This window comes from Cupressus sempervirens, chromosome 10 (assembly GCF_028749045.1).
Source record: "Cupressus sempervirens isolate cs-2001-9-10 chromosome 10, ASM2874904v1, whole genome shotgun sequence".
Taxonomy (NCBI): Eukaryota; Viridiplantae; Streptophyta; class Pinopsida; order Cupressales; family Cupressaceae; genus Cupressus; species Cupressus sempervirens.
The window spans coordinates 248,624,212-248,651,318 of NC_143127.1; the positions used below are offsets into that span (position 1 = coordinate 248,624,212).

The window sequence follows — 27,107 nt, forward strand, 5'->3', positions numbered from 1 at the left end:
AAGTAGTTTTTTTTTCAATTTTTTCAAAGCCAAAATTCAGATAAAAAATCTATAATAACTATACTAATACATATGATCTATGGTAATGCAACACATTTGGTAGGTTCATATGTCTAAGATGAACCTTCACATATGATAAGTAGGAGATAATTTCCACCGCTAGTCAAATTATGATATTGCTATCAGGATTTAACTGTGTGATTTTTGAGTCAAACTCATTGACCTATGTTTCATGAGTAGTGCTTCAACATGAATCCATCTCTCATGAGAATAAATGGAACACTTAGCACTCATTGGATCTAGGTGATGCTCATAGGGGTGAAGCACCAGGACTTCCCGGGAGGTCACTCATCCCAGTACTACTCCAGTCTAAGCACGCTTAACTACAAAGTTTCCTTCATGGTTAAACCCAAAGCTTGCAACCCCATTTGCAAAACCTTCACCAAGTGTTGTGCCTTATGAACCATTCATTAGAAAGCCCCTTAAGCTCATCAATTGATAAGTAGGAGATAATTTCCACAGCTAGTCAAATTATGATATTGCTATCAGGATTTAACTATGTGATTTTTGAGTTAAACTCATTGACCCATGTTTCATGAGTAGTGATTCCACATGAATCCATCTCTCATGAGAATAAATGGAACACTTAGCACTCATTGAATCTAGGTGATGCTCATAGGGGTGAAGCACCGGGACTTCCCGAGAGGTCACCCATCCCAATACTACTCCAGCCGGAGTGCGCTTAACTACAAAGTTTCCTCCATGGTTAAACCCAAAGCTTGCAACCCCATTTGCAAAACCTTCACATATGAGATTAGAAAAATCTGAGCACATAAGACTGACTAAATAAAATTAGCAAGCCTCTACAAATAACAACTCTGCATAGGAATAGTCCTTATTGAAAATATAAAACTAGAAATATAAATTTTTTTGGGTGATGCAAGATTGCCCTTACACCTAGGATGCTCTACATCACAAAATCACAAGTCTAGTATGCACGATCTCAAGAACAACAAAAACATGTGACATGGTAAAAAAAACATGAGTTTAAAGTTTAAAAAGAGAGTTTAAAGTTTAAAAAACATGAGTTTAAAGTTAAACTCAGTAAGACCCCTCCTCTTGTTTTGGAAAACCTCTGCATTCCTCTTTTTCCAAAGATACAAAGGTACTTCAATAGAAAAGGAAAACCATAACTTGTTTAATTTGAGATTAATAGCATCAACATAACCAACCTAGACCTCATGCTATGATAGATGAACACGACCATCCTAGAAAATTGGCCTCCCAAAAAATAATGACCAGATTTCAACAACAAATTTGCACTCAAGAACAAGACACTCAAAAGTTTTAGGCCAATTATAAAGAGAGCACATCAAGGGTTCAATACCAATAGGGGATAAAACAGACCCAAAAACTAACTTTTTGAGAATAATAAACCATCTAAAACAAGTCTTCTTAAGCTCCATAGGAGAATGCCAAAAAAGCTCAAAAATATGATGCCAAAAAGAGAGACTAGTCGAGGCCCCAACTTTGGTTAATGTTGCTAATAAAAACTAAATCATTCTTCATCATATTATAAAGTTATTTAGTTGATATATCAAAAAACATAGGACTATTATCTCATTGTAATTAAATAACAAAACTATCATTGTCATATAGTTTACCTAGAAATAAATTGTCCATTGTTTGGGTGATCAAAATATATGTTTTCTTCATAGAGGAAGGATGGCCAAATTTCTCGCTAACCTCCTCCCAAGAATCTAACCAATTGTCAACCAAAATATCCTTAACGAATGAAGTCCATTTGGCATTCCACTCTTTGAAAAAATAACATTGGGTAAGGGTAAGAGGCTTAAGATTCAGGGACCCATGATAAAGATCTATCAAGGACAACATATGCATGAGATTTATTAATGGCTACTGGACAATAAAGAATATTCCTTACTTGACACCATGCCTTCTATAAGGAATGAAAGATGGAGGAGCCAAATGTTTTCATCTCAAAATCTCGAAAAACAATATCACATATAGGGACATTTTTCCATTGTTTACCTGTTTTTATTCCAAACTTACAAATATATGTTTTCTTAGAACAAAAAATTTTCAATGGTTCATTTCCAAGCAAGGCCTTGAGAATCCACTTGGTAGCAAGAGAAACACCATGTATTTAAGATCCTTTAAGCCCAACCCACCAAGTACTTTAGGTTTGCAAGGATAATATCAACAAGCACAATGCCTAATTTCTTATCCAAATCGTCAAACCACAAAAAGTCTCTTAGAAGATTTTCTATCACATTGAACTAATAACTGGCAAACATCCAAGAAGAGAAGTAATATATTGCATGAGATGCCCATTTTTTTTACACAATGTGGACCCTTCCAACAAGATATAGCCGTTGGATTTTCCATTTTTATGCTCGTCTTCAATCTCAGAAAAGATCGACAACCACATATCCTTAATGGAAGGTTGGACTAAGAAAGGAATGCCCAAATATCTATCAATGTGAAGTTGCAAGAAAAGTGAATTTAAGAACAAACTATGTATGTGGTCCAAGCTTTTATTATTTAACTATTATAATTTTGTGCTCATCTTTTACATTTGCTTTCACATCATATTCAATGCTTAACAAGAAAAATATGCGCAAAACCATCTTATATAGACTTGCACTTTTTTTTAACTATCGGCTTACCCCTTGCATCTCTTCTAGGTGCAAGTGCTAGTTTAATAGATGTTTCGAGCATTGTCTTATTTTCTACCATATGTTACCATTAATCCCAACTAAATTCTCTGATTTTGTTCTCTTTGTGAGCACATATTAGAATTGTCATAATCTCAACTTTAAAGGAGATGGCCCAAAGCGACTATTCCCTTTTCCCTATTAAACATTAAAAAGCCTAGTCAACTAAAATGACACTTCTAACAATTATCAATTGAATTCCAAAATAATATACCAAAACAAAATACAAAGCATTGGAAATTTTAAAGCTAGTAATCTATAAGAAATCTAACATCCATAGCATGGATATACACAGCTATCATAATCACCCTAAGACACTCTTTGTCACTCGTTTAAAGGCATAGTTTGGAATCCCCTTTCATGCTTTTAACCTCACAACCTTATGGCATAACGATACTTCATTGGTCGTCGGCTACACCCAATCATATCAAAACATACTCACCACAAGCTAATTATTAATGGGAAACTATCTCACAATGATTAAAGTGAACGTAACTCACCCTCTCCCTAATATAACCAATATAACTCTAATCCAAAATCTCACACTAATAAGTAGGCATTAACTAGATATAATCCAAACCTAAACCATGTTTGCAACAAACGACATAATTGAAGTAAAACCATATTATTCCATAAATTCGGTTTATGAAATCAAGTTTACTAATGTTTTCAATATAAAAGTCATAGATGTTAAAGTTTTCTTTTATTTCAAGACTAATGGATCAATTGAGTTTGAAGTTTTTGGTAGAATTATGCAAAAATTAGGACATCAACATCATGCTACCAAGATACATCTCTAGAGCTAATGAGAGGCTTCAAAATCATAAGAATATTCAAACACAAAGGGGTACTCGCTAAAACAAGACTGCAAGTCAAAAGAAGAAGCATCTCATCAAATTTGTAAACTAGGGTAATGCCCCTTTTAATTCTATATTTCTATATAAGACGTTTGTCTTAGGCAAGATTAAAGGTTTTCTTCTACATTCTTTCCTACCAGTGCCTACTTGAACAAAGAACATGTAACAATTTATTAATTAGTAAAATTATTATGGCTTCGGCCTTTAGCCAACCCAAAAGAAAAATGTTATACAATAATATACTCGTGAAGCTAGTAATATTTGTTCATCATTGATATACAAAATCATTAAAAAATTATTCTCCACAATCATAAGATCAAAACAAAGTGGTCAAATCATTACTAAAATTAACCGTCATAACCAATAGTGCAATTATAACAATTAGAACACAATTAAGTCTAAGTTGAAACATGACTTCAACTTTTGCCACAAAACCAATATCCCTGCTAGTAGTCTCTCGAACCATACACAACTTACAATTGTTCCTTTCATCTTCTGTATATTTTGATGTGGTTGATATAAATGGATCATCATCAACCCACTGGAAGAAGTTGCAACCATTGCCCCCCTGCATTCCAAAACTACATTAGTGCTTACCACAATAATAACAAAAAAAAAAAGGATTAGTAACAACCTTTCGTCTATTTGGACAACACAAAAATTTATGCTCAAGATTACTCCCTATGCATGAGTTCTTCGTTGTTATAGGGCCAACACCACATTTAGACACTGACAAAGTTGACAAAGTCATCAACCCTACATAAATAATGAACAAATATAATGAAAGCAAACTAACAAAGAGCATTGTAGAATAATAAGTTCTAACATTCATTACAAACTTGCATGAGCAATATGCACTTACCAAAATGCAACTACACTTCCATTGTTTCTCACATTCCATTTGTAAGATAAGACTTAATCAAATATTTATGTAAGATTTCACATATGCAAGATATAGATATTTATGGTCTTGCTATAATCTACAAAAGTTCTAGGTTCTGTCTCAATAATGCAATATTGCTTGAGAACATTTATTAGAGGCTTGTGGCTATGACATTTGAACCCTGCATCTACCTTAAAATAGTTAATAGCATCCCTTGAATTGGCTTCACAATGTCAATGAAAATAGTTAGTAAAAATAGAGCGTTAACTAGTCTACGAGGATATCAAATTAATTATGCTAATTTGAATATCAATAGTCTACATAAGAAAATCTTTGGTCACTAATCGTATCTCAGTAACAAATAACAAGAAACCTTTGCTGAGTAATTATGTACATCAATCCCTTGTCTTGCAGTGCAACAGGATCTCCTACACCCACATGAACAATCTCATTCAGCAAATCATCACAACCTCCATGTTTTCTAACATGAAATGGACATTTTTCTGAAGTAGTATTTGATACAATGGTTGCAACAATAGACACACTGACAAAGAGAGAGATGCATTGATTACAACCAAAAAGACAATTTTCAAGTTCCTGCACTACATTTTTTTCCCAGACCAGGTTTTATTTGTACATATAAACTTATAAACAATGAATCTAGACAACAAGAGGAACCAAAATCCAAGCACAACAAGAGGTACACGGTGAAAGTCAACAACCACATGGAGAGGAAGAAGCCACAGATGAATGAAACAACATTACCAAAATAATCAAATCGCAGATTACTTGAGGATACCTCTCCCTCTGTGTTTCTAGCTCATTGTGAGCATTAATTTTGTATCTAAACATTATTTTCACTTGAAGTGGAACTGAAGAGCACTAAGCAAAGCGCTCTAAGTTGATTCCTATGCTTCTGATTTGCGACATCTAGTCTTGCCATTACAAGAGAGTTACTACCATCATAAGCTTCAAAGTAATCTCAAAATAATAGAGTTTAATTAATTTTGTAGATATATTATTTATATTTAAAAATAAATATTGAACTTTATCTAAATTTTATGATGATGAACTTGAACACCTTGTGACCTAGATATTTATTATCATGTTTTTATGTTGTCAACGTATTCAAGTATGTATGCAACTTTTATTTTTTGAGAATATTAGATTTGGTAGTATTTTATCCATCTTTTGGCTCACATTAAGAATGTTTGTATGTGTTTCTTCTACAAACATACTTGAAAATCTACCTGAGTTTACAACCATTAACATTGTTTTAAAACATTAAGCCAAATCTTGTTTTTCAGCATTTTCTCTAATTGCTAACATGCTTTAATTAATTCCACACCTTAGACTGGTCTAGACATACTTGAGCTTTGTCTCACAAAAAATCATGTATAACCCTTGAGTGACATAATTATTAATTAATGAAGAAAAATGTATATTTTTTGTTTATGTTACATACAAATAGACTTATGGGCCCATCTGGCCATAGGCATAGGAATGGAGAATAGGCATGTAATATTGGGAATAGGAATGGCTATTCCAATAACAGTTATTTTTTGGAATGGGTATAAGCTAATTTTAGATGTAAAATGGGAATATAAAAATCATATTCCAATTTTTTCTATTCCTATTCCATCAACCAAACAGAAAATAAAAATCGTATTCCAATTTTTCTATTCTTATTCCATCAACCAAACGGGCCCATAGTTTCTCATCTGAATATTAGTTTGACATACATTTCTAAAGAATATTAAGAATGCACATCATCTACCAAAGAATCCTATTAATATCTTCATAAATTTAAGCGACAAGTAGTCACTGCCATTTGGTACAAAACACAAATACAATGTTGAAGTGTATATCATCCAAAAAACCATAGTCAAGCTTTCAAACCATCAAAGATTTTGTTAAGAACTAAAGAGCACTAAGTTGATTCCTATGCTTCTGATTTGTGACGTTTGGTCTTGCCATTACAAGAGAGTTACTAGAATCATAAGCTTCAAAGTAATCTCAGAATACCTGACGTTGATTCCATGAGTGGACACTCAATACAAACACTCGAAACGAAAGAAGATTTCTGCAAAATTGGAGTGCTAAATTACTACTTCCGCATAGTCTATTTATAAGCAATGAAATATAAATGCATTTGCTGTGGAGTTAGATTTCCTATTTATAGATGGACGGTAGTAGACTGTAGACTAGAAGCTTCACTTAATCTGTGCACGTGATAAATATAAATACTGCTTGGTTTGTGCCGACATTGGTAATTGGTTAATCATTAATTTATTTGAACAAAAACAACATCATATGTTGATTCTCTTTGCATCCCAATGTCCATCCAAAACTTATTACGATGATTTTGTTGTTAGATTTATAGCAGCAAAAGACCATCACAAGCCAAGTTCTGAACGTAAATAGCCGTGTTACCATACAAAAATTGTTACCATACCAATTACTCAACCACGATTGAATCCTGCAAGCATTGAGACTTGCAAAATTGCTAAAGAAAATGGTAAGGAATCAAATATGAATACTTTACATTGCTTCAAAAAGATTGTAACTTTATAGTTTCATAAAGTAGAAGCTCCAATATCAAATACATAGGCAGATTAGGCATCTATAAGAAACCTCTTAGCAATCATCACCCCACAAACAAAAATGAGACACTGCATAAATTTGACCATTTTTATGGTACCTAAATGGCCCACTATTTGCAAGCATAGCTATTTCTAATGCATATGTATAAAGTGTTTTCTTACAATAAATAGAACCTTCTTAAATTAAAGTGTTGAGAAATCACTAAAATCCTGCACACTTATATCTAACATAATCTTCCTTCTCTTTTGCACTCATCTCTAAGAACCCTTAGGCTTTTGTAGGTTCAAAAGTAAAAGTGCCATATGCCACAATCAAAGTCTCCTGATTAAGTCCAAGAATGGCTTTGAGGGCTGCAATGCAGCCGCTATATCTTTCTTAATTTCCCCTTTATCAACTTCAAGAGTGTGAGGCTCCCTCATGCCCATATGTATGTCTTGGATACTTTCACATATGGCATCCAAAGAAGCATCTATGCTTGCCTTCCTCTTCTTTGGCCTCCTTCATGATGGTGTGGAAGAACTGTGTCTAATGGATGTAGTAGAATTATTGTCATGAATGAACTCTTCAACAATTGCAAGATTGCCATCCATAGGCGTATAGAAGTCCCCATCATCCTCAAAATCAACAACCTCATAAAAAGATGCCCATCTTCGGTCTCTGTGGCCGTTGCAACTATAGTTCCATCAGCCATGTCATTCCCAACAACAAAATAGAGGAATGGATGCCTCGTGTACACTCCGGCATTTTTTAAATCCTTCCTCTACATGATGGAAAACTTAAGGAATTGAATATATGTCTTTTATTACAATTGATTAAGAGATATTGTACTTACACAAAACATTGTCAAGGTTGCATTACCTTCAACAAGTCATCCCATACGATATCATTAGTGTCCACACATTGAGTACTCTCATTCCATGCAAAGTTGCTCATATTTCTCAACTCTTTCATCATTCTATAACCTTGCTTCCATTTTTTAAACTTGTTCTTAAAGTTTTCCTTTCCTAGATTCATCTTCATTTCTTCATTGAACCTCCTTTGGATGGTCCTCCAAGTTTCTTTTCGAATCACACGTCCACCTTTTATGTCTAACTGAACTTTCTCGTGGACTGGTCCATCCCTTTTGTCCAAACTACTGTTGCATTTCTAGATGATGAAGGAATCGCGGTTACACAAAGATCCTTGTCTACACTCATCAAGAGATTGATGAACGACATTTTCAACAATAGATTGGTAGCTGCAAAACTTCCAAAAAATAATCCATTGTCATCATTAAGATGAAACTCCAGATGTATCATGTTAAAGCAATATTAACCCACCACCTCAAATGTCAAATTGTAGCCTCTTGCTAGAGATAAACAGATAAAAATAATAATCATATACAAGAATAGTTGTATAAATAGCTACATCAAACAACAATGTTACTGAACCTCCACTATTTTCTTTGCCTATTCTCTATGTTGCATATTTTTCGTTTCAATGTAAGGTGGAGTTGCATAGTAACACTCAATACATTTTAATCCATGCACTGGTTATGTATGCAAGGAATTCGTTCCAGCTAAATAACATATATATTAACGACATAATAAATACTTCATATAGAGCTATATATTTTAATCCATGAACTATTTATGTAGACAAGATATGTAAGTCAAGGTGATGAGTAAATATAGCTGGTTAGATGCAGTTATATTAAGAAATTAATAATTAACATATGGTTAGATGCAATTATATTCAGAAATCCATTGTTTGACCATGGCAGAAGACAAACAAAAACAGGCTTTTCTAACATTCGTTGGCAGTATTTTCTAGGCGTATAAAGATTTTTGTAACCATTCACCGTGTATATAAAAAATTGACCCAATATACATGTGGTTTAACAAAAGAAAAACCTAGTATATTTACCCAATCCAGCATCACTCATCTTTGTTTTGTTGCTTTGCCAAAATGCAATGCAAAATATAATGTTTTTTTTGACAAGTAACAAGTTCAAGCAATAGTAAACAGCTTTCCATGGCACTATCTAACTCCCCTTACTCCCCTTTTCCAAGAATGCAAGATGAGACTGGATGAGAAAAATAAGAAAGAAGAAAATCAAATGTACTTTGCAATGAATGTCAGAATAAAGGATGCATAAGTCTTTGTGTAAAGGATATAATTGATTCATAGGATTCCCAAGGTAGGTCAGTCCAACTTATCGTATGATTTACAGACAGTGACATAGTTCAACCATAATATATAAAACCAATCTGTGAAAGCATCAACAAACAAAAATATAGAGTGATAGGTTGATTCATACAAGTACCGGACACATGTTGAAGCCACAAAACCATTTTATAGAAAGACCAAGTACATATACTCTAAATACCTCAAAAGAGCTATATATAAGTTCATGCGTACCATACAAACTCTGGACTGTTACAACTAATACTACCACAACCAAAACTCACTCAAACGTCCAATACCCATACACTACAAAGTGCAATTTCTATTAACTACAAAGTGCAAATAAGTGTTTATGTTTTCTAGTACAACTAAGTTTGAGAGTTGTAGTCTTCCCACATCCTTCAGGCTATTTCATCACCAAATTTCCCCAAGTCATCTCTATTTCGCTAATTCATCCCATAAGTCTCAAGAAATGACACATTAATCCTAGCACAATCCTCGTCCTCTTCAATTTCCACTTCTGATGGAATACCATCCTCCATTGTAATGAAGTTGTGTAATATGCATAATGCTAAAATAATCTTTGTTTGGGTTATGACATTATAGGATGTTGTATGCTTCAAGATAGGAAAGTGTTGCTTGAAAATACCAAATGTCGCTCTATCACATTCCTAAGAGAGGAGTGTCGGTGGTTAAATAACTCTTAAGGACTGCTGATGGGATTTCCTCTACAAAACTCTTTTAGTTGGTAACACACACACCGGTATGGAGCAAGAAATTCAAGTACATTTGGATACCTGACATCAATTAAATAGAATTTTACTACGCAAATAGAAATAAAGTAATCGTCAAAATATAGCATTAAAGTTTTGATTTAATATAATCAAAATATCATATAAAACATGAATTAATATACCAAGGGGAACCGCAAGGGGATCTGCTCTAGAGAGAGCCAAAGCAAGCACTTAGTTGTTTGCAACAAACCCTTCCCAACCAGCAAGAATGTGTTGAAACTTATGGTCAAGCAAACAAACACCCAAAACATTATGTGACAAGTTGCCTTTTCTATCTCGATATTTTGCTTGAATGTCCACATCAACCATAATTGACATATGGATTCCATCAATTGCACTAATACAATCCTACAATAAGCAATATTCTTATCAAATATATATTAATATAATCAAGTCTGTAACAATGAAATACATGGCATTAGGACATTTGCCTTGAAGAAAGGATCAAAATGGTCTTTCCCACCAAAACAAAACAAATGAATAAGCGCATGACCTTGATCTTCCTAACAATGGCTCCTTGGATTTATATATCATCAATAAGATCCATTGAATGACCCACAACCACATAATAGATTAAAATGTTTAAAAAATCACATAATAATATATAAATATATATCATGCAGTTAATGTAGTACAAGCATTTAACATTGACAATGGAAACCCATAATATTGTAATGCTTGTAGTGGCAGTTTAGCTTACTTGTTTCCGAAATATATTTGAAAGACTTTGGTCTTTTTTGAAACTAAACATTGCAATAATCAAATAAGACCTAATACACTGGTAAGTGTCATATGTAGCAAATATAATCTGCTTCACAATGTAGTAGTGCCTCAAGAACAATAATATATATAAAATAATGCAATCTAAAATATATCTAATTTCATTCAATTAGAAATTCAACTATATCCCTTTACCACTATGTACATACACTGTAAACTATCTACTATAGATTTGGGCGAATCCCGCATTCAAAAAAAGGCAAAAATCTAATCTTTTTTGTGAGCGAAAGTCAAAACACAAAAAGCAGCAAAATCAGAAGAGTCTACAAGCAATTCTTCTCCATTTAGGAGTAATGTTTTCCTCCTCTAATTTGGCCACCAAAATCATCCTAGAAATGGGAAAATTACCTCCGGTAGAGCGCCAGTTTGTTTCCAGCAAATGATGTTATTAATTAGCATCATTTTCCTTCAATTGATGCTCTACTCATGAGTTTTCTTCAGAAAATATGAATATTGTACTGTATTTTCATCTACCCATCAAATATTACTCTATGATGACGCAGCAAAGTAAATCTAGTTTTGAATCACTGAAGTTAAGAAGACTTGTATGCTATATTTTATTATTTCTTCCATTAATACATGCATGATTTTCTTAAGGATGGTTGATTTGCAAACCCTTGACAGTTATAGGGAAAATCAATATCAGTTGATCTGCAAACCCTTGACTGTACATGAGGTTGGCTGAAAGATGTCAATGTTGTCAATTTTATCACACAATACTATATATTTTTCACAAGACATATATTTTTCACAAGACTAGCCGAGGGATCAGCATTATTCTTTCCAACTGTGGGTTTAGCTTTACACCTATTAAAACATTACAAGATTAAGGGATAGATGTCATGTTCATGGACACGATTATCCTCCATCCAAACTGTACAGTTGACCAATTTTCAAAAAATCAAAAACATCATGGATTTTTTCTAAAAATTTCAGCATTTGATCTTTATGATCTGCATAGTCTGTAGACGAAAACAACAAAAAATTTGGGAAAAAATCACTATTGTGAATCTGGGAAAAAAAAGTTTAACTTTGTTTTGTCTTTAGTGCATTTTGGATGGAGATTAGCCTGTCCCATTTCTTATCTGCATTCTCTAGATGCAATATAAAGTGTAAATGGGCAGTTGTGCCCATGCAAGATGAGTTCATGTAATCCATTATTCATATTCATATATGACATCCGATGTTCTTGACTCACATAATATGCACTATCGAAATACCATTGCATATAAATAAATAGCACACTTCTCAATTATCATTCAGATTTATGGTACCATTGTAGTGATCCCTTTAGAAAGTGTTGGTATGTTTGCCATTGCGCCAAAAGCTCAAGCTATCAATGAACATCACAAACAACAGACTTATCCAAATCCACGAGAGGTAGCTAAGCCATGTCGCAAACCCTAAAGGAGGCGCTGACCACCAAGTTAACAATCTCCCTCTCAGCACCAACTGATGGTAGAATCGAACTCATGACACAAGGCTCTGATACCAATTGTTGATATGTTTATTGTTGCACCAAAAGTTCGAGCTATCAACGAACGTCACAAACACCATACTTATCAAGATCTACAAGAGGCGGTTAAGCCATGTCATGAACCACGAAGGAGGTGCTGACCACCAAGTCAACAGAAAGTAGTTATAAGTTTGTAAGATTTTATTAAACAAAAATGATTTTCAATAGTCCGAATAATTATCAAATGAAGATGCTAAACTCTACAGACACGAGTAAGATAATAATCCTAAAAAAATCTCTTAGAGCTAGAGTCCTACTTTTTGTTAAAAAAGAGTGATGGACTTTGAACATTTAATAGTTATGCAATTTACTAATTTAAGAATCATAAAATTTTATATTTTAAGTATAAGGGAGGTTCTTATGAGGGTCACTTTTCTATTTTTTAGGAAGTACGTGGTCACATGAGCAAAATTTTATTTTGCTAAAGGATTATTCATAATTTTCTCCTAAAAATAGAAGCCTTTTAGGAATGCTTTTTGCCACTTGTCAAATATTTCAAATTTTTAGTTTAAAAATACTTAAGATGGGAATTAAATTTTAACTTCTTTTTTATATATTGTCGAAGTTAAAATTGTGGTTCCACACGTTAATACTTTGCTATGCTCCAATTGTGTTCTCCCTCTTTATCTATTATTAAACATCTTCCTTCCTTCATCAAATAAGTATTATAATTTTATTTAAAATTTATATAGCATTTTATTCAGATAAAAATAATATTTTTATTTGCTTTATTTTTTAAAATATTTTAATAAGATATATTTTTTTAAATCACATAATTTCATATAACAAATATTATTATAGCAATGGGCCCGTTCATGGGCGTATTGGGGCTAATCCAATTTTGAAAAGGGAGATGGCTTTATGGATACCTCTAGAGGAAGGATGGGTAAAAATTAATTTTGACAAGTCGGCAAGGGGAAACCCAGGTGTATTAGGGTGTGGATGCGTGGCAAGAGACCATAAGGGCAACATACTTGTGTTTACAGCTAAACGCTTGCAGGAAGGTTCAAATAACACTGTAGAATATTTTGCTGTCAGGGAAGCTTTGGGTAGGAGCAAACAAAAAGAATGTAAACGTATACATCTAGAAGGAGACTCAGAGATCATTATAAATGGCATTAAGAGAGGAAAGATGGAGGCATGGCATTTGGATCAAAGTACATGGAAAATCAAGGAGTTGCTTATGGACTTTGATGATTTTAAGGTTTCACATTGCTTCCGGGAAGCAAATAGAGTGTTGGATCAGTTAACCAATTTACGTGCCGATTTAGCATTGGGCCCTCAATATGAAATTTTTGAGGACTTTCATCACCTTGGTGATTAAATAAAGAGGGAAAATTTGTTTGGCCATTAGATTTAATAATTCACTCATGGTACTTCAATTTAGAGTTTGAAAGGAATGGCATCATGAGTTCGACTTACGATGACATTAATCATTCCTCTGTAAATAGAGATCTCCATGTTATCGATGAATCCCTCACACGTGTCAAAGGAGTGTTTGGCTTGCTTTAGTACTTCGTTCAAGAGAGTTCCAAGGCAGTTATATTCAAGCTGAAGGCAAGGAAAGTTCATTTGTTTTCTCTAAGTTAGAAATGGAGGTGAACTTTGCTCTCAGCTCGGATTCTCAAATACAGACCTATGAAGGTCAAATATCCACGTGGTGCCTAAAACATTTTTGTTTTCAATGACCCGAGCTTTCTGAAAGGCATTTAATAGTTTTTAGGGCCAGAGTATTTGGAGGCATTCTAAAAGAGGAGATCAAATTTGGATGTGGCATCACTATTTGTGGCGCTCGCGTTGATGTTGGGGGGATCGAATGAAGAGGTTCGTCGGGTCGTGGCTACAAGTGTAGACAGGCAATGGCTTCTAGGATTGAATGACATTATTGAGGGAGTTGTTCTGTGTGTTGGAATTGAGATGGGTACAGAACCTTGGAAGTTGATTGACGGAGGGGACTCTTCCATCCAACCACTAGTGATGTGGCCTTCTTCAAATTCGCAAGGTGCTCATATCCCCAAAGCAGAATAGGGTTAGAAAATGATCATGGAATACCTAACTAAGCACATTTAAGTGACGAAGGAGGATGAACAAGGCTTTATGAAGGCCCCTAGAGAACAAATTCGCCATCAAATTGCAAAAAAATCTCACTTGCATGAGCAACAGAGGGAGTTTGGGTCAATGCCTCTCTGCTTACTGATGAGGGGAAGGGCAATGGAAAGCGTCGCAGGGTGAGTCGAGGGTCCTCGGTGTTGGATGACTGCTCAACCCCAACTTTTACTCGTGAGGAAGCGGCAAATTTGTTCAAGTAGCTAACAACGGGGGTGGTGGTGGCTCTTTTTCTCTTGTTAGATCGATTTAATGTATGGGTGGGTGGTTTGTACTTTCAGAGTGTTTATACTTCTTTTTTTTCTTTTCTAATGGTATCTGTAAGGGCAAGGTAAGGGTAGCTCAAACTATAAGTCTCTTAGCCATATTGCCATAATGTACTCTCTTTATCAATATCAACACAAAACAAATATTACCTATCAAAAAAAATATTATTATAGCAATGGTTTTAAATATACTAGGAATATTTTATGATTTCTAACTACATTGAAAAGTGAGAAGGCTCATTTGGTTGCTAGAATACCATGGGAATAGGTATTGAAAATTAGAATACATTTTTAATTTTTTGTTTGGCTAGCGAAATTGGAATGGAGAATAGGATTACATATTCCCATTATAGCCCAAAATGAGCTTTTATCTAATCCCAAAAACACTTGTAATTGGAATGGAGAATAGGATTACAATTGAACTCACTCATTATTGAAGGTGCACCAGTTTACACTACTTTGTTGCTCTGTGTTATCGAGAGCAATTTCATATTGTCTGCCATTTAATGATGTCATCTCAATTTTGCAAGGTTTTAAAATAATCAACAATTTTGTTAAATGGAACCACAGTGTCAGATATGAAGATATTTTATGTTCAAGAGGTAATGCAACTTCTAGTGCCGGAAACCATAAATCTGTAGTATTTGGTTGTCTACAAAATTGAAAGCCCTCTCCATACTCTTCAAACAATATTCAAGAGGGTAAATTTGGATAGCTACCACAAGGCTTGCATTTTGCAATCTGCCCACATATTCTCAAACAAATTCCAAATGAACCAAACAAGGTTGGAATACATATTTTCCATTCCCATTCCCCATTCCTATACCCATTCTCATTTTCAATTCTAATACTCAATTCCAATGCCTACAACCAAACAGGCCTTTTAAGGGAATTGAGAAGTCATTTGCTATGCCATAAAATTTTGTTTAGTGTTTTTACAAATATTCAATTTTTCTAATACATAACAAATAAAAACTAATTGTTGAATTTTTTTTCTCATTTTTAAAAATTAAGAATATAATAAAGTAATAATTTATTAATTAATTATTATTAATATAAAAAAATATTAAAGGGCATTGAGGTATTAATACATGTGATTTTAGAACCCATAAAATCTTTCCATTATATATATTTAAAACATTTTCATACTTTTTAAGAAATCATAAATTCTTATTTTACAAAAATAATTGACTATTTAACATTTTAACATAGAAATCAAGCTTTAGTGTGTCATATTTAAGCTGTTCCATAGATCTTTGTTATTTCTCTCTTATATTTTTTTTCTTCAAATTAATAAAATTACATTTTTATTTAAAATATATGATTACAATATCTTAAAAAAATAAAATAGATAAAATTACTTTGTTTACTTTTTCATCTATAAAATAAATTTCTATATATATATATATATATATTACAAACTGTATTGTATACAGCAAATAAATAATTATTGTAATGAATTAAGTTATGACTACTGAATTTTATTTTCCACAATCTTCAATTTCTGCTCTCCTTAAAAAAGATATATCTTGTTATCCTCGTAACTATTTGCCTAAGTTTAATACAGTTGCTATATCTTAAAACTATTTGCCTAAGTTTAATACAATTACTATATGTAGAAATTTATCATATTATATCTCAATCTCGGAACACGGGAGGGTAAGAGTAAAGATACGATTACCAAATTGAGAAGGAAAATGTTCACACCGAGGATTCCAAAGTCCACTTCCATGCTTGGCGGAGGCTTCTCCATGACTTCCAATATGACCAACACCTGGCGGATATAAGGCCTGCACCCAACTTTAGGCTAGCGGAACAATAAATGAATTCATTGCCAGCTGTCATTTCCATCGTTGATATTTTTGCTGGTTCAAAATGATGCCGTACCATTTAGAATTTAAACCACAAAACATTTTTAAAATATTATCAAAATATTTTTTAGTGGCTAATATTTGTTAATTGGCTAATTTTAGAATTTTTTGGCTAGTAATTTGATTAATAATTTAAGATTTAATCAACCTAAATCGCCACATTTTTATAAAAATTAGTTATAAAACATTTAAAATCGTTTAATATTTCATTTTATTAAAAAAATTAATCTCAAAGATTCGCCACACCAATATTTTATATTTTATATCCAGAAATTATCCATTTGCCAATGTTTTTTTATCTTCTTTTTGAGGGGGATTTTTAAAGTTTACCTTGAATATTACATATTTAAATTTTAGGTTTAGACAACTTGTTCTAATTTAAAGAACTTCCAATTTGAGGGATTTTGTAATTTATTAATTAAGTTGAATTTTCAATTCATCAATAAATTACAAGAACTGTTAAATCAAGTGCATATTTTCTGTTGCATTTTCAATTAACTAATAAATTACAAAAACTATCAAATCAGGTGACATTGCCACCTTATGCAGAGACTAATAACAAATCAAATTCACACAAGCTGAAATGGACTTTCGAACCCTTATTTCATAAAAACATAATAAAGTATTAGCAAATATTGTAAGAATTTGCCTAAGGCAAGAATGAAATGCCAAGCTATATTGTAAGAATTTGCCTAAGGCAAGAATGAAATGCCAAGCTCTAGAAGCTCAAGAGATGGTGCAAGAGAGATGAGATATGATCAAAAGAGAGACAAGATATGATCAAATGAGAATGGATATCAAATGAGTGGATGAATATATCATAGAAGTGTCTTCCATATAAAAGCAACTTATATGACAAGGAGTCGGCAAAGAGATAAACATGACAACTAAGCACATGTCCACCAAGAGTGGATTATCCTCCATTGAGCACAGGAGTTTGTGCAATGATGAGAGGATAAGTTTGCATAGGTGTATTTCATAAAGAAATGTTGTAGACACCATGTGCTCTAATAAGTTGATAACTCCTATGTTGTCAACAAGACAACTCATATGTTATGACTGCATATTCTTAAGTGTCTACATGACAACTAATATAAAAATGCATTATCCTAAGCAAACTTAAGTAAAGTGTAATAATAATTAATTAATTACACTAACAAATATAATGATATGTATAACTGTTGATAAAATAAATTATAATACCGTTGACTACACATCTACATGAACCATACTTGTATCTTAAAAAAAGAAGATATATGGACAGATCTGACTTTACCCCAAGCGACATGGCCAATTACAAACATCTATAATAGTAGAAATCGGACTATAATACCACTTGTATTCTAGGTAATACACAGCAGGCGTGTTAACCAAAATAATAAGCGGTATATCACTTGTACCAGCACTGGATCCTTCTAAACATTTAAAGTCCACCTGCTACAAAGTTGTGACAATGTTTGCTAATTCCAGCTCATATTGATAAGCAATTTATGGCTTGTTCTGGTATAGTGTCAACTATCAACAAATAGGTGAACTGTGGATATTTTAATCCTTTCAAATAACAATTGACCAAATGAGCCTTGAACAAAAAAAAAACCATGCACTCCTGATTGCTTTGAAGGTGTACTCTTGATGTTTCAAGTAACTGCGAGAAGAGACTTGTATTGCTCAACTTCTCTGATAAAAAATACATAAACGTGTAGAACCGCAATTTTTTTTTAATTTCTTATTTCGTACAAATATGTCTCTCTCAAGGTCAGTAAGAAATATCCCAGTTCCGAGGATTTTTTTAATCTGAAATAAGGCAAAAAATTTTTAAAAATTTAAAAAATCGATACATTTTTTATGGTATTCTTAAGGGATGAGTAAGCTATTTGCAACTATACCTCTGTTTTCAACATTACTTACTCCCGCTCCCCTGCATTATCTAAGGTGACATCGGTGATGATCTTTGCTTCAGAATAAAAATTTTGAGCTGCTAGTATGATAATATTAGAGTGCCAGTAAGTTAGTAACCTCCAACGATAATAGTAGTGCCAGAAGCCTCCAACCTTTCAATAATGTATCAGTAGTGATGTACGCTAACCCTTTAACATGTTTGAAGCTAGATTAAAATCGCAATTTTGAGCATGCTTGATTCTCAGTTCAAAAATCCAAGTTTGAAGCTCAATTAAGATTAAGATTTTAAGCATACTAAATTAGTTCAAAAAACCAATGTGAGATTTGGCTGTCCAGTGTTAGCTTCCTCTATATTGTTCCTTACCAAAAATGAGCAAACAATCCAAGCGCCTGAATGAGAGACATCGTTGTACTCCAGATTATGATGTATCTGCACAAGTTTCGATCCTAGAACAGCAAGTAAACTTGGGAAATCTTCTTCGATGGGACATCATTACCACACATTAATTCGAGGAATTTCGGCAAACAGTTGCGTGCTCCTCGTTTATATTTCAATGTTCTGTATATATGACTCAGAGCGCTGTACTCGCAACATACCCTAAAACCACACTTCTTCAAAGCAATCTGTCCGACGGCCTGTATTGTTTATGCTGTATACTTACACGTTCAACGGGGCGTTTGTAAACATAAACATGTCAATTGGATGGTAATATTTCATTCCAAGGAGTACGAGCACATAAGAATCATTCACGTTTTATCAAATACATCTTCAAATCACAGATTGCGGTTCAATTATATTTTTAACTGAAAGAAGGTTTAACCGGGATGCATTGTTCTGGTGTGTTGCATCCTTATTGAAATTTTAGGTGGCTATCAAAATCTAATCGACTTGCGATGAAATGAAACCCTCTCCACTAGCCGATAGATCCATTTTTACACTTTTGAATTTTAATGCTTGCAACAAAACTCAAATAATTGCCGGAATAGAAATCCGCCGGTTTAAGCATTTGGTTGACAGAGTCCAGCGGATTCTGAAGTGAACCCTATGAGCTTAATAATTTTAAATTTTAAAAATTGCAAATGAGATAGTCAAAATCTCAGAGAAAAGACATGACCTTAGGACTGAAAGATAAATTATTCACCTGGCAGATCGGCTCTAAAAATACGAGAAGCAGCAGTCTCTTTCCAGTTGGTTTGAGTATTGGCAACAGCAGGTGCATCCCTTGTCAAAATCCGAGGAAGGAGGTTAAAGGGGTTAAAAGCTCCTAGAGGATCCAACAAATCAAGTGAAAATAAATCGAAGAAATTTGATGTCCTGCCGAATAAGCTGGCAATCAGAGATATAATGCGTCTTTAATTGACAGTGGAACATTCTGCTAATAACTGAAATAGGTTTCTTCATGGAACTGATTTTAGAAATTACCACGTGATATGCCACAGCTGCGACTACTTGTGCCGCCTTCGAAGACCGTAATGAAGAAGACTTGGCATCTATCTATTTATTTGCAGGCCTTGATTTAACTCGATTCGCTCCATTCTCCACTCTGAACATATCCAGAGTTCTGCAGGCTTAAGTATTTGGTTGACAAACTCCCTCGGATTCTGAAGTGAACACTACGAGCTCAATAATTTAAAATTATAAAAATTGCAAATCGTCTCTAACAAACGAGCAGCAGCAGTCTCTCTCCAGCCGATTTGTGTATTGGCAGCAGTCTCTCTCCAGCCGATTTGTGTAATGGCAACAGCAGCTGCGTCCCTTTTCAAAATCCGCGGAAGTGTCAACGTAAATTAATTCCAACGCAAGGCATGGTCAGCACCGACCAAGATGCTTCCAGAAGGCATGTGCGGCCATCCCTCCAACTGCCAACTACTCACATTAATAATTCACCAAAAACCACTTCTGGAGATTTCTGTACATTTATTACATTTGTTGTTATAAATAGACTTGCTGGGCCTGGAGTTTTCAGCGCTCAAGTTTGCATTGATATGCTGTGTTTGTTACGAGTTTGTTCATGGTATCAGAGCCATTAGTAAGGAGCCAGTGGCAATGAATGATCTGCTAAAGACTGCTGTTGTGAGAAGACTGCCCCAGAGAGTTTGCTGTTAGAAAGATGTGAGATACAAAGATATTAAAAGGTAAGTTTTCTTCAGTCTGAATTTTGGGAAGGAATATAATAATGTAGCGGTGCAACTAAAGTATTCTTACTTTCATTTATGAAAGGCTTTGTATACAAAGGTTGAATATCAATCAATAAATCTTTGAAGTATGAAATTTTAAGGGGCAAGTCAACATGTGTGGATGGGCTGCTTTTATATCGACATAATTTATGGTGACTTTGCAAAGTTCTTTTATGGTGAATATTTTGAACTTATATTGCTTTTATAGTTCAAATATTTGATCATTATATATGATTGAGAAGTGAGAGTATCTTTGGAAGATGTAAATTGTGTGTGTCTCAAGGTGTGTGGAGATTTTTTATGAGATTAAGGAGTATTATTGAAGATGTATTGTGAAGTGGTTAATAAAAATAGAAAGTGGTAACTTTGTTTAAAAAAGAAAAGTTTGATAAAGTTATTATAAGTCCTTGTTTGATAGGTTCTTAAGAAGGCCAATATCAAAGTGTGGTCTTTGCCAAATGCTTGATGCTTATGTGATTGTGTGCATGTGTGTTGGTAATTGATTGAAAATTAACTATGGCTGGTGAAATGTCTAATCTTGTGATTAGTGAAAAATTGGATGGTTCAAATTATGCTAATTGGAAATGTGAGATGGAGTTAATTTTACAAATGAAAGATTTATGGGAACTAGTCACAGAAGAAGAACCTGAGGATCAAGATAAACTTAATAAATGGAATAAAAAGGATATGAATGCACGTGCTACACTTTTGTGGCAAATTAGTCCAGGGATTAGGCCTCATGTTCAAGGTTTAAAAACAACAAAGGCAATATGGGAAACTTTACAAACAATGTATGAAAGAACAAGTAAGTTAAAAGCAATGGATATTAAAAGGCAATTAACTCATTTGAAAATGAAAGAAGGAGATAGCATGAATGATCATATTGCTAGATTGAAAAACTTAAGAAATCAGCTTGCAATGATGAAGGTTGAGTACGAAGATGATGAAATCATAGAATTTTTAATTGAAAGTCTTCCAGAGGAGTATAATAATTTCATTTGCACTTTAGAATTAACTGACAAATTTGAAAATATAAAATTGCAAGAAGTCTATGGTGCTTTGTTAAATGAAGAAGAAAGGCTTCACAAGTTTACAAGTGAGTCTAGCAAAAGTCAAGCATTTGTAACTAGAGGGAAATACAAGTATTATAATCAAGAAAGAACATATCAAAATCAAAGACCTAATCAAGGGAATCAATATAGAAATAATCAAAGACAATGGTCTCAACAAAGAGATAATCAAAATAGGCAAAATTATAAAAAGGCCACAAAATGAAGGGAGAAATTACAATAATAATCTCAAAGGAGCAAATACTATCAAATGTTTCAAGTGTGGAAAAGAAGGGCATAAAAGTGATCAATGTTTTAAGAAATGGCAAAAGAGATTTAATCAAAGAAGGCAATCAAATTTTGTTCAAGAAGAGGGTGATCATCATATAATGATAGCTTCTTTGGCTGCTCAAGGTGATTCAAGTAATGCATGGTATATTGATTCGGGAGCTAGCCAACATCTAACTCACAACAAAAATATCTTTAGCTCTTTAGAAGCAACAAAAGGTGCAAAAATATTTCTTGGTGATGATAGTTCACATGACATAGAAGGAATAGGTACAATTTCAATGAAAGGTAATGATGGTAAAAATTTGGAAATAACTAATGTGAATTTTGTACCTAGGTTGGCCAAAAATCTTCTATCAGTGAGTCAAATAACTCAACATGGATATAAGGTGGAATTTTATTCAGATAAGTGTTTAATCAAGAATATTAATAATGGATACAAAATAGTTGTTAGAGGAGTTGAGAATGATGGATTATATAAATTTCAAGCTAGTGTTGCTAAGAAGGCTTATATCACTACAAGATCATCCTTAAGTGAGTTATGGCATCAAAGATATGGTCATTTAAATTATCAAAGTTTGACTATGCTTTCAAAGATGAATATGGTTGATGGATTACCTTGGATAAAATTAAATACAAATGTGTGTGAAGGATGCATGGTTGGTAAACAACATAGAGACACTTTTGAGAAGTCTACATGGAGAGCAAAGAGAAGTCTAGAACTTATCCATAGTGATTTGTGTGGTCCTATGAATCCAACATCAAAGGGAGGAGCTAGGTATATCTTGACATTTATTGATGATTTTTCAAAGAAAATTTGGGTTTATTTCTTGAAACAAAAGGATGAAGTGTTTAACAAATTTGAAATATTTAAAGCTCTTGTGGAAAATGAAAGTGGAAATAAGATCAAGAGAATTAGAACTGACAATGGTGGAGAATATGTAAAATATAGGTTCAAATCATTTTGTGATCATCATGGGATCAAAAGAGAGATGACTAATAGATATACTCCTCAACAAAATGGTATTGCTGAAAGGAAGAATAGGACTTTAGTGGAAATGGCACGTTGTATGCTACAATCTAAGAATCTTCCTTTGTTTCTATGGGCTGGAGCTATTAATACCGCATCTCATGTTTTGAATAGATCTCCCACAAATGTTTTGCAAAACATTACTCCTAAAGAAGCTTGGAGTGGAAGAAAACCTAATGTTAAGTATTTTAGAGTGTTTGGATGTGAAGCCTATGCCCATGTACTAGATGAGATTAGAGAAAAGAAATTTGATAAGAAAAGCATTAAGTGCATCTTTGTGGGGTATGATGACCAAAGGAAAGGATATAGGTTATATGATCCTAGTGTGGAAGATGTGTTTACAAGCAGGGATGTCAAGTTTAATGAAGGGTTTGATGATATGCCAATATCCACTCCTATTCCACATGTGGCCATTGAGAATCATGAAGATCCTAATAATTTTGAAACTGGTGAAAGTACTAAGGAACACTTTGACATGGATGAAGAATCTAGTCCTTCTCCAAAGACCAAGAGTATTCAAGAAATTTATCAAAGGACTCATCAAATTAATTATGCTTTGATGACCACCATAATAAAAACTAATGATCCTCAGACATATGAAGAGGCCAAAGGAAAACATGAATGGGAAGAAGCTATGAAAAATGAGTATGATTCATTGATAAAGAACAACACTTGGGAATTGGTAGAGTTGCCAAAAGGTAAGAATGTGGTTAACAATAAGTGGGTATATAAGACCAAGTTCAAGTCAGATGGGAGTATTGAAAAACATAAGGCAAGACTAGTAGCCAAAGGGTATTCACAAAAAGAAGGGATTGATTACACAGAAACTTTTGCCCCAATAGCAAAGATTAGTACTGTCAGAGTTATTATGGCATTAGCAGCTCATTTTAAGTGGCCTTTAGACCAAATGGATGTTAAAAATGCATTTTTGAATGGTAAAATTGATGAAGAGATTTATATGACTCAGCCACAAGGATTTGAAATACAAGGGAAAGAACATTTGGTTTGCAAATTAAGGAAGTCTTTATATGGTCTCAAACAAGCTCCAAGGGCTTGGTATGCTAGAATTGATGAATATTTTCATATTTAAGGCTTCCATAATAGTCCACATGATCCAAATTTGTATGTGAAAGAATTTGCTAGTGGTGATATCATAATCATTGTGCTTTATGTTGATGATCTTATTATCACAGGACATAGCATGGATAAAATTAGTAACATAAAGTTAAGCTTGCAAAATACATTTGAGATGACAGATCTTGGTTTTCTACACTATTTTCTTGGTATACAAGTATGGCAAAAAGATGATAGATTTTATCTTTCTCAAACTAAGTATGCCCTAAACATATTGAAGAGGTTTCAAATGACAGATTGTAAAAGTGTATCTACTCCAATTGCTTCGGGGTTGAAATTAAGCAAGGACATGGAAGGTGAAGATGTTGATCCTACCTTATATAGGCAATTGGTTGGTACTCTTGTATATTTAACACACACTCGTCCTGCTATTTCTTTTGCAGTTAGTGTGGTTTCCAGATTTTTGAGCTCACATAAAGTCCCACATTGGATAGCTGCTAAAAGAATACTAAGATATGTGGAAGGGACTTTAACGATGGGCATCTATTATTCATTTCATGGAGATATTTCCCTTATTGGCTATTCAGATTCTGATTGGGCAGGATGCATGGATGATCGTAAGTCCACTACAGGTTATGTTGTCTATCTTGGTGCAGGTCCCGTTTCTTGGTGCAGTAAAAAGCAGTGTACCATAGCTCTATCCACTACAGAAGCTGAATATACTGTAGCAAACGAAGCAGCAAAAGACATCACTTGGCTACGAGCTATCTTATAAGTCCTTAGGCAACATCATGCAGGGCCTTCTCTACTTCATTGTGACAATCAAAGTGTCATATCATTGTCTAAGAATCCAGTGTTCCGTGCTCGCACCAAACATATTGAAGTCTATCATCATTATATCAGGCATCTTCTCCAACAACAGGTGATTCATCTTTAATATTGCAAGATAGAAGACCAGATTGTTAACTTATTCACCAAGACTTTAAGTGAAGCCAAGTTTGTATCTCTTCGACATCTTTTGGGCTTAAGAGCAGTGACATAATTGTCTCATGGTTGTCATTCAGGGGGGATTCTTATGAATTCCAACCATTGTATTTAAGAGATAACAGATTGTAAATGAGTACCTAACAAGGCCTTAGGCCAGGACCCATCATATGTAGATTATGGGGGGATATTTAGATAGTAGATATTTAGTATAGCTATTGTAATTAATTTAGAGGGGATGTCAACGTAAATTAATTCCAACACAAGGCATGGTCAGCACCGACCAAGATGCTTCCAGAAGGCATGTGCGGCCGTCCCTCCAACTGCCAACTACTCACATTAGTAATTCACCAAAAACCACTTCTGAAGATTTCTATACATTTATTACATTTGTTGTTATAAATAGACTTGCTGGGCCTGGAGTTTTCAGCGCTCAAGTTTGCATTAATATGCTGTGTTTGTTACGAGTTTGTTCAGGAAGGAGGGCAAAGGGGTTAAAAGCTCCCAGAGTATCCAACAAATCAAGAAAAAATGTATCGAACACATTTGATGTCCTGCCGAAGTGGCTGGGAATCAGATCTATATTGGCTCTTTTATTGACATTGAAATCTAGATTAAAATAAAGAAGATTCTTTTCATAACTGAAATAGGGTTCTTCGTGGAACTGATTTGAGAAATTACCCCTTAATATGGCCAGCGCGACTAGTCGTGAGTTGTGCTGCCTTTGAAGACTGTAATGAAGATGACTTGGCAGCTTCTTCGTTTTTGCAGGCCTTGATTTAGCCGGAATCGCTCTGTTTGATTTAGGCCTTGATTTGCAAACCGTTCGATTTGATGATCTGCAGACTGTTCGATTTGATGATCTACCACAGAGGCCCTGATGTCAAACTCACTCTGGCTACTCAGCTTTACAACTCTCTCAAGAATAAACTTCCACAGGTGCCCTAAAAGGAAAGCTATCCAACCGCCGAAGAATTGTAAAGCTGGGTATGCAGAGTGGTTTTAACATTACCTTATATCTTCCAAGGAATATACCAGATACAAACGAGCTGCATACCATCAAATAATCGTAACCTGTTTTTTGGACGGTTTTCTGATCAGAGTGTGAAGAGATCTTTGCTCTTAGCCCGTATATGAATCGTTGGGCGTCTTTGTGTTTATAGCCGCTACCTTACTAAACCCTAAACCGTAAAGCCTAAACCCTAAAGCGCAAAACCCTAACCCTGGCTGCACTTTACCATCTTCTCTCCGTTATTGACTATATCTGCCTACCTATATCTACCCAAAGTAATTGTGTTTATGGCTCCTACCGGGCTATACTCGAAACCCATTCTCTATGTCTTTGTCTTTATTTTGAAGCTTCTTGAATGTTCCATTTATTGCAATTACTAATTCATTTTAAAAATATTTATTGATGGCATTTCAATTTTTATTTAAGTAATAGTTTTATAATAAATTAAAGATTTAGTTTCCTAGGTATTGGTGTGTTGTAACATTCAATTGTGCCCTAGTTTCAAATTATCATTATTTATTTCACAAAAGTCAAGTTTAAAATCAAACTCTATAAATATATTTCTTTGTAAGTCGCATACATTATTATTATTATATATAGTAGTTGTTCACCTATTATAACTATTCTCTTCCACAACTAAAATTATCTCTCACCCTCAATAACTATTTACTTGCATTCCTTCAAGAAATTGAACTTCGTAGGGAAAGGCATCAACAATGGCTATAGCTAATTTTGTGCTCCCACAAATCCTAAATTGTGTCTTAAATTTTGACATTTTTTTTTGTCTGTATATGCTACTTATCTGCTTAAAGCTAGGGTTTTGGCTTTGGAGATTAATGATGCACCTTGTGGGAGTCTTTTGTGAAATGGTCAAAAGTGGTCATTTCAAATTGTTGCCTAATACTTTCTTGAAGAAGGTCCAAAAATCGTCCACTCAAAATCACCACTACTTGTGTACAAATGGCTCATGCTTATGCACAAATGTCAATTGTGAAATGACAAATGGGTCAAT

General features: G+C 33.9%; 1 protein-coding gene across 15 annotated transcripts; it reads right to left on the reverse strand.

The window, feature by feature from the left end:
* Positions 1–3,742: 3,742 nt before the first annotated feature.
* Positions 3,743–26,375, reverse strand: LOC149533564 (uncharacterized). Of its 15 annotated transcripts, none has more exons than XR_016357333.1 (4): positions 19,904–20,195; positions 19,623–19,702; positions 4,230–4,351; positions 3,743–4,163 (listed from the first exon to the last, which is right to left on the reverse strand). XR_016357333.1 is itself a non-coding variant. In XM_089805546.1 (3 exons), the coding sequence occupies exons 2-3, from the start codon at positions 19,698–19,700 to the stop codon at positions 3,912–3,914; spliced, it is 330 nt and encodes a 109-aa protein (XP_089661672.1). In that variant the 5' UTR covers positions 19,701–19,702; positions 19,904–20,195; the 3' UTR covers positions 3,743–3,911. The 15 variants fall into 15 exon arrangements, 3 of the variants coding, with proteins under 3 accessions (XP_089661672.1, XP_089661673.1, XP_089661671.1); XR_016357331.1 differs by having other exon boundaries at positions 4,230–4,324; positions 19,623–19,807; XR_016357326.1 differs by having other exon boundaries at positions 19,623–19,807.
* Between the last annotated feature and the right edge of the window lie 732 nt (positions 26,376–27,107).

Excerpts from the sequence above, each read along its gene's own strand:
- LOC149533564 (XM_089805546.1), bottom strand. The coding sequence starts at position 19,700 with ATGCACCTGCTGTTGCCAATACTCAAACCAACTGGAAAGAGACTGCTG. Across the intron at positions 4,164-19,622 it reads TTTTAGAGCCGATCTGCCAG|GGGGGCAATGGTTGCAACTT; the intron begins GTGAATAATTTA and ends TTTGGAATGCAG.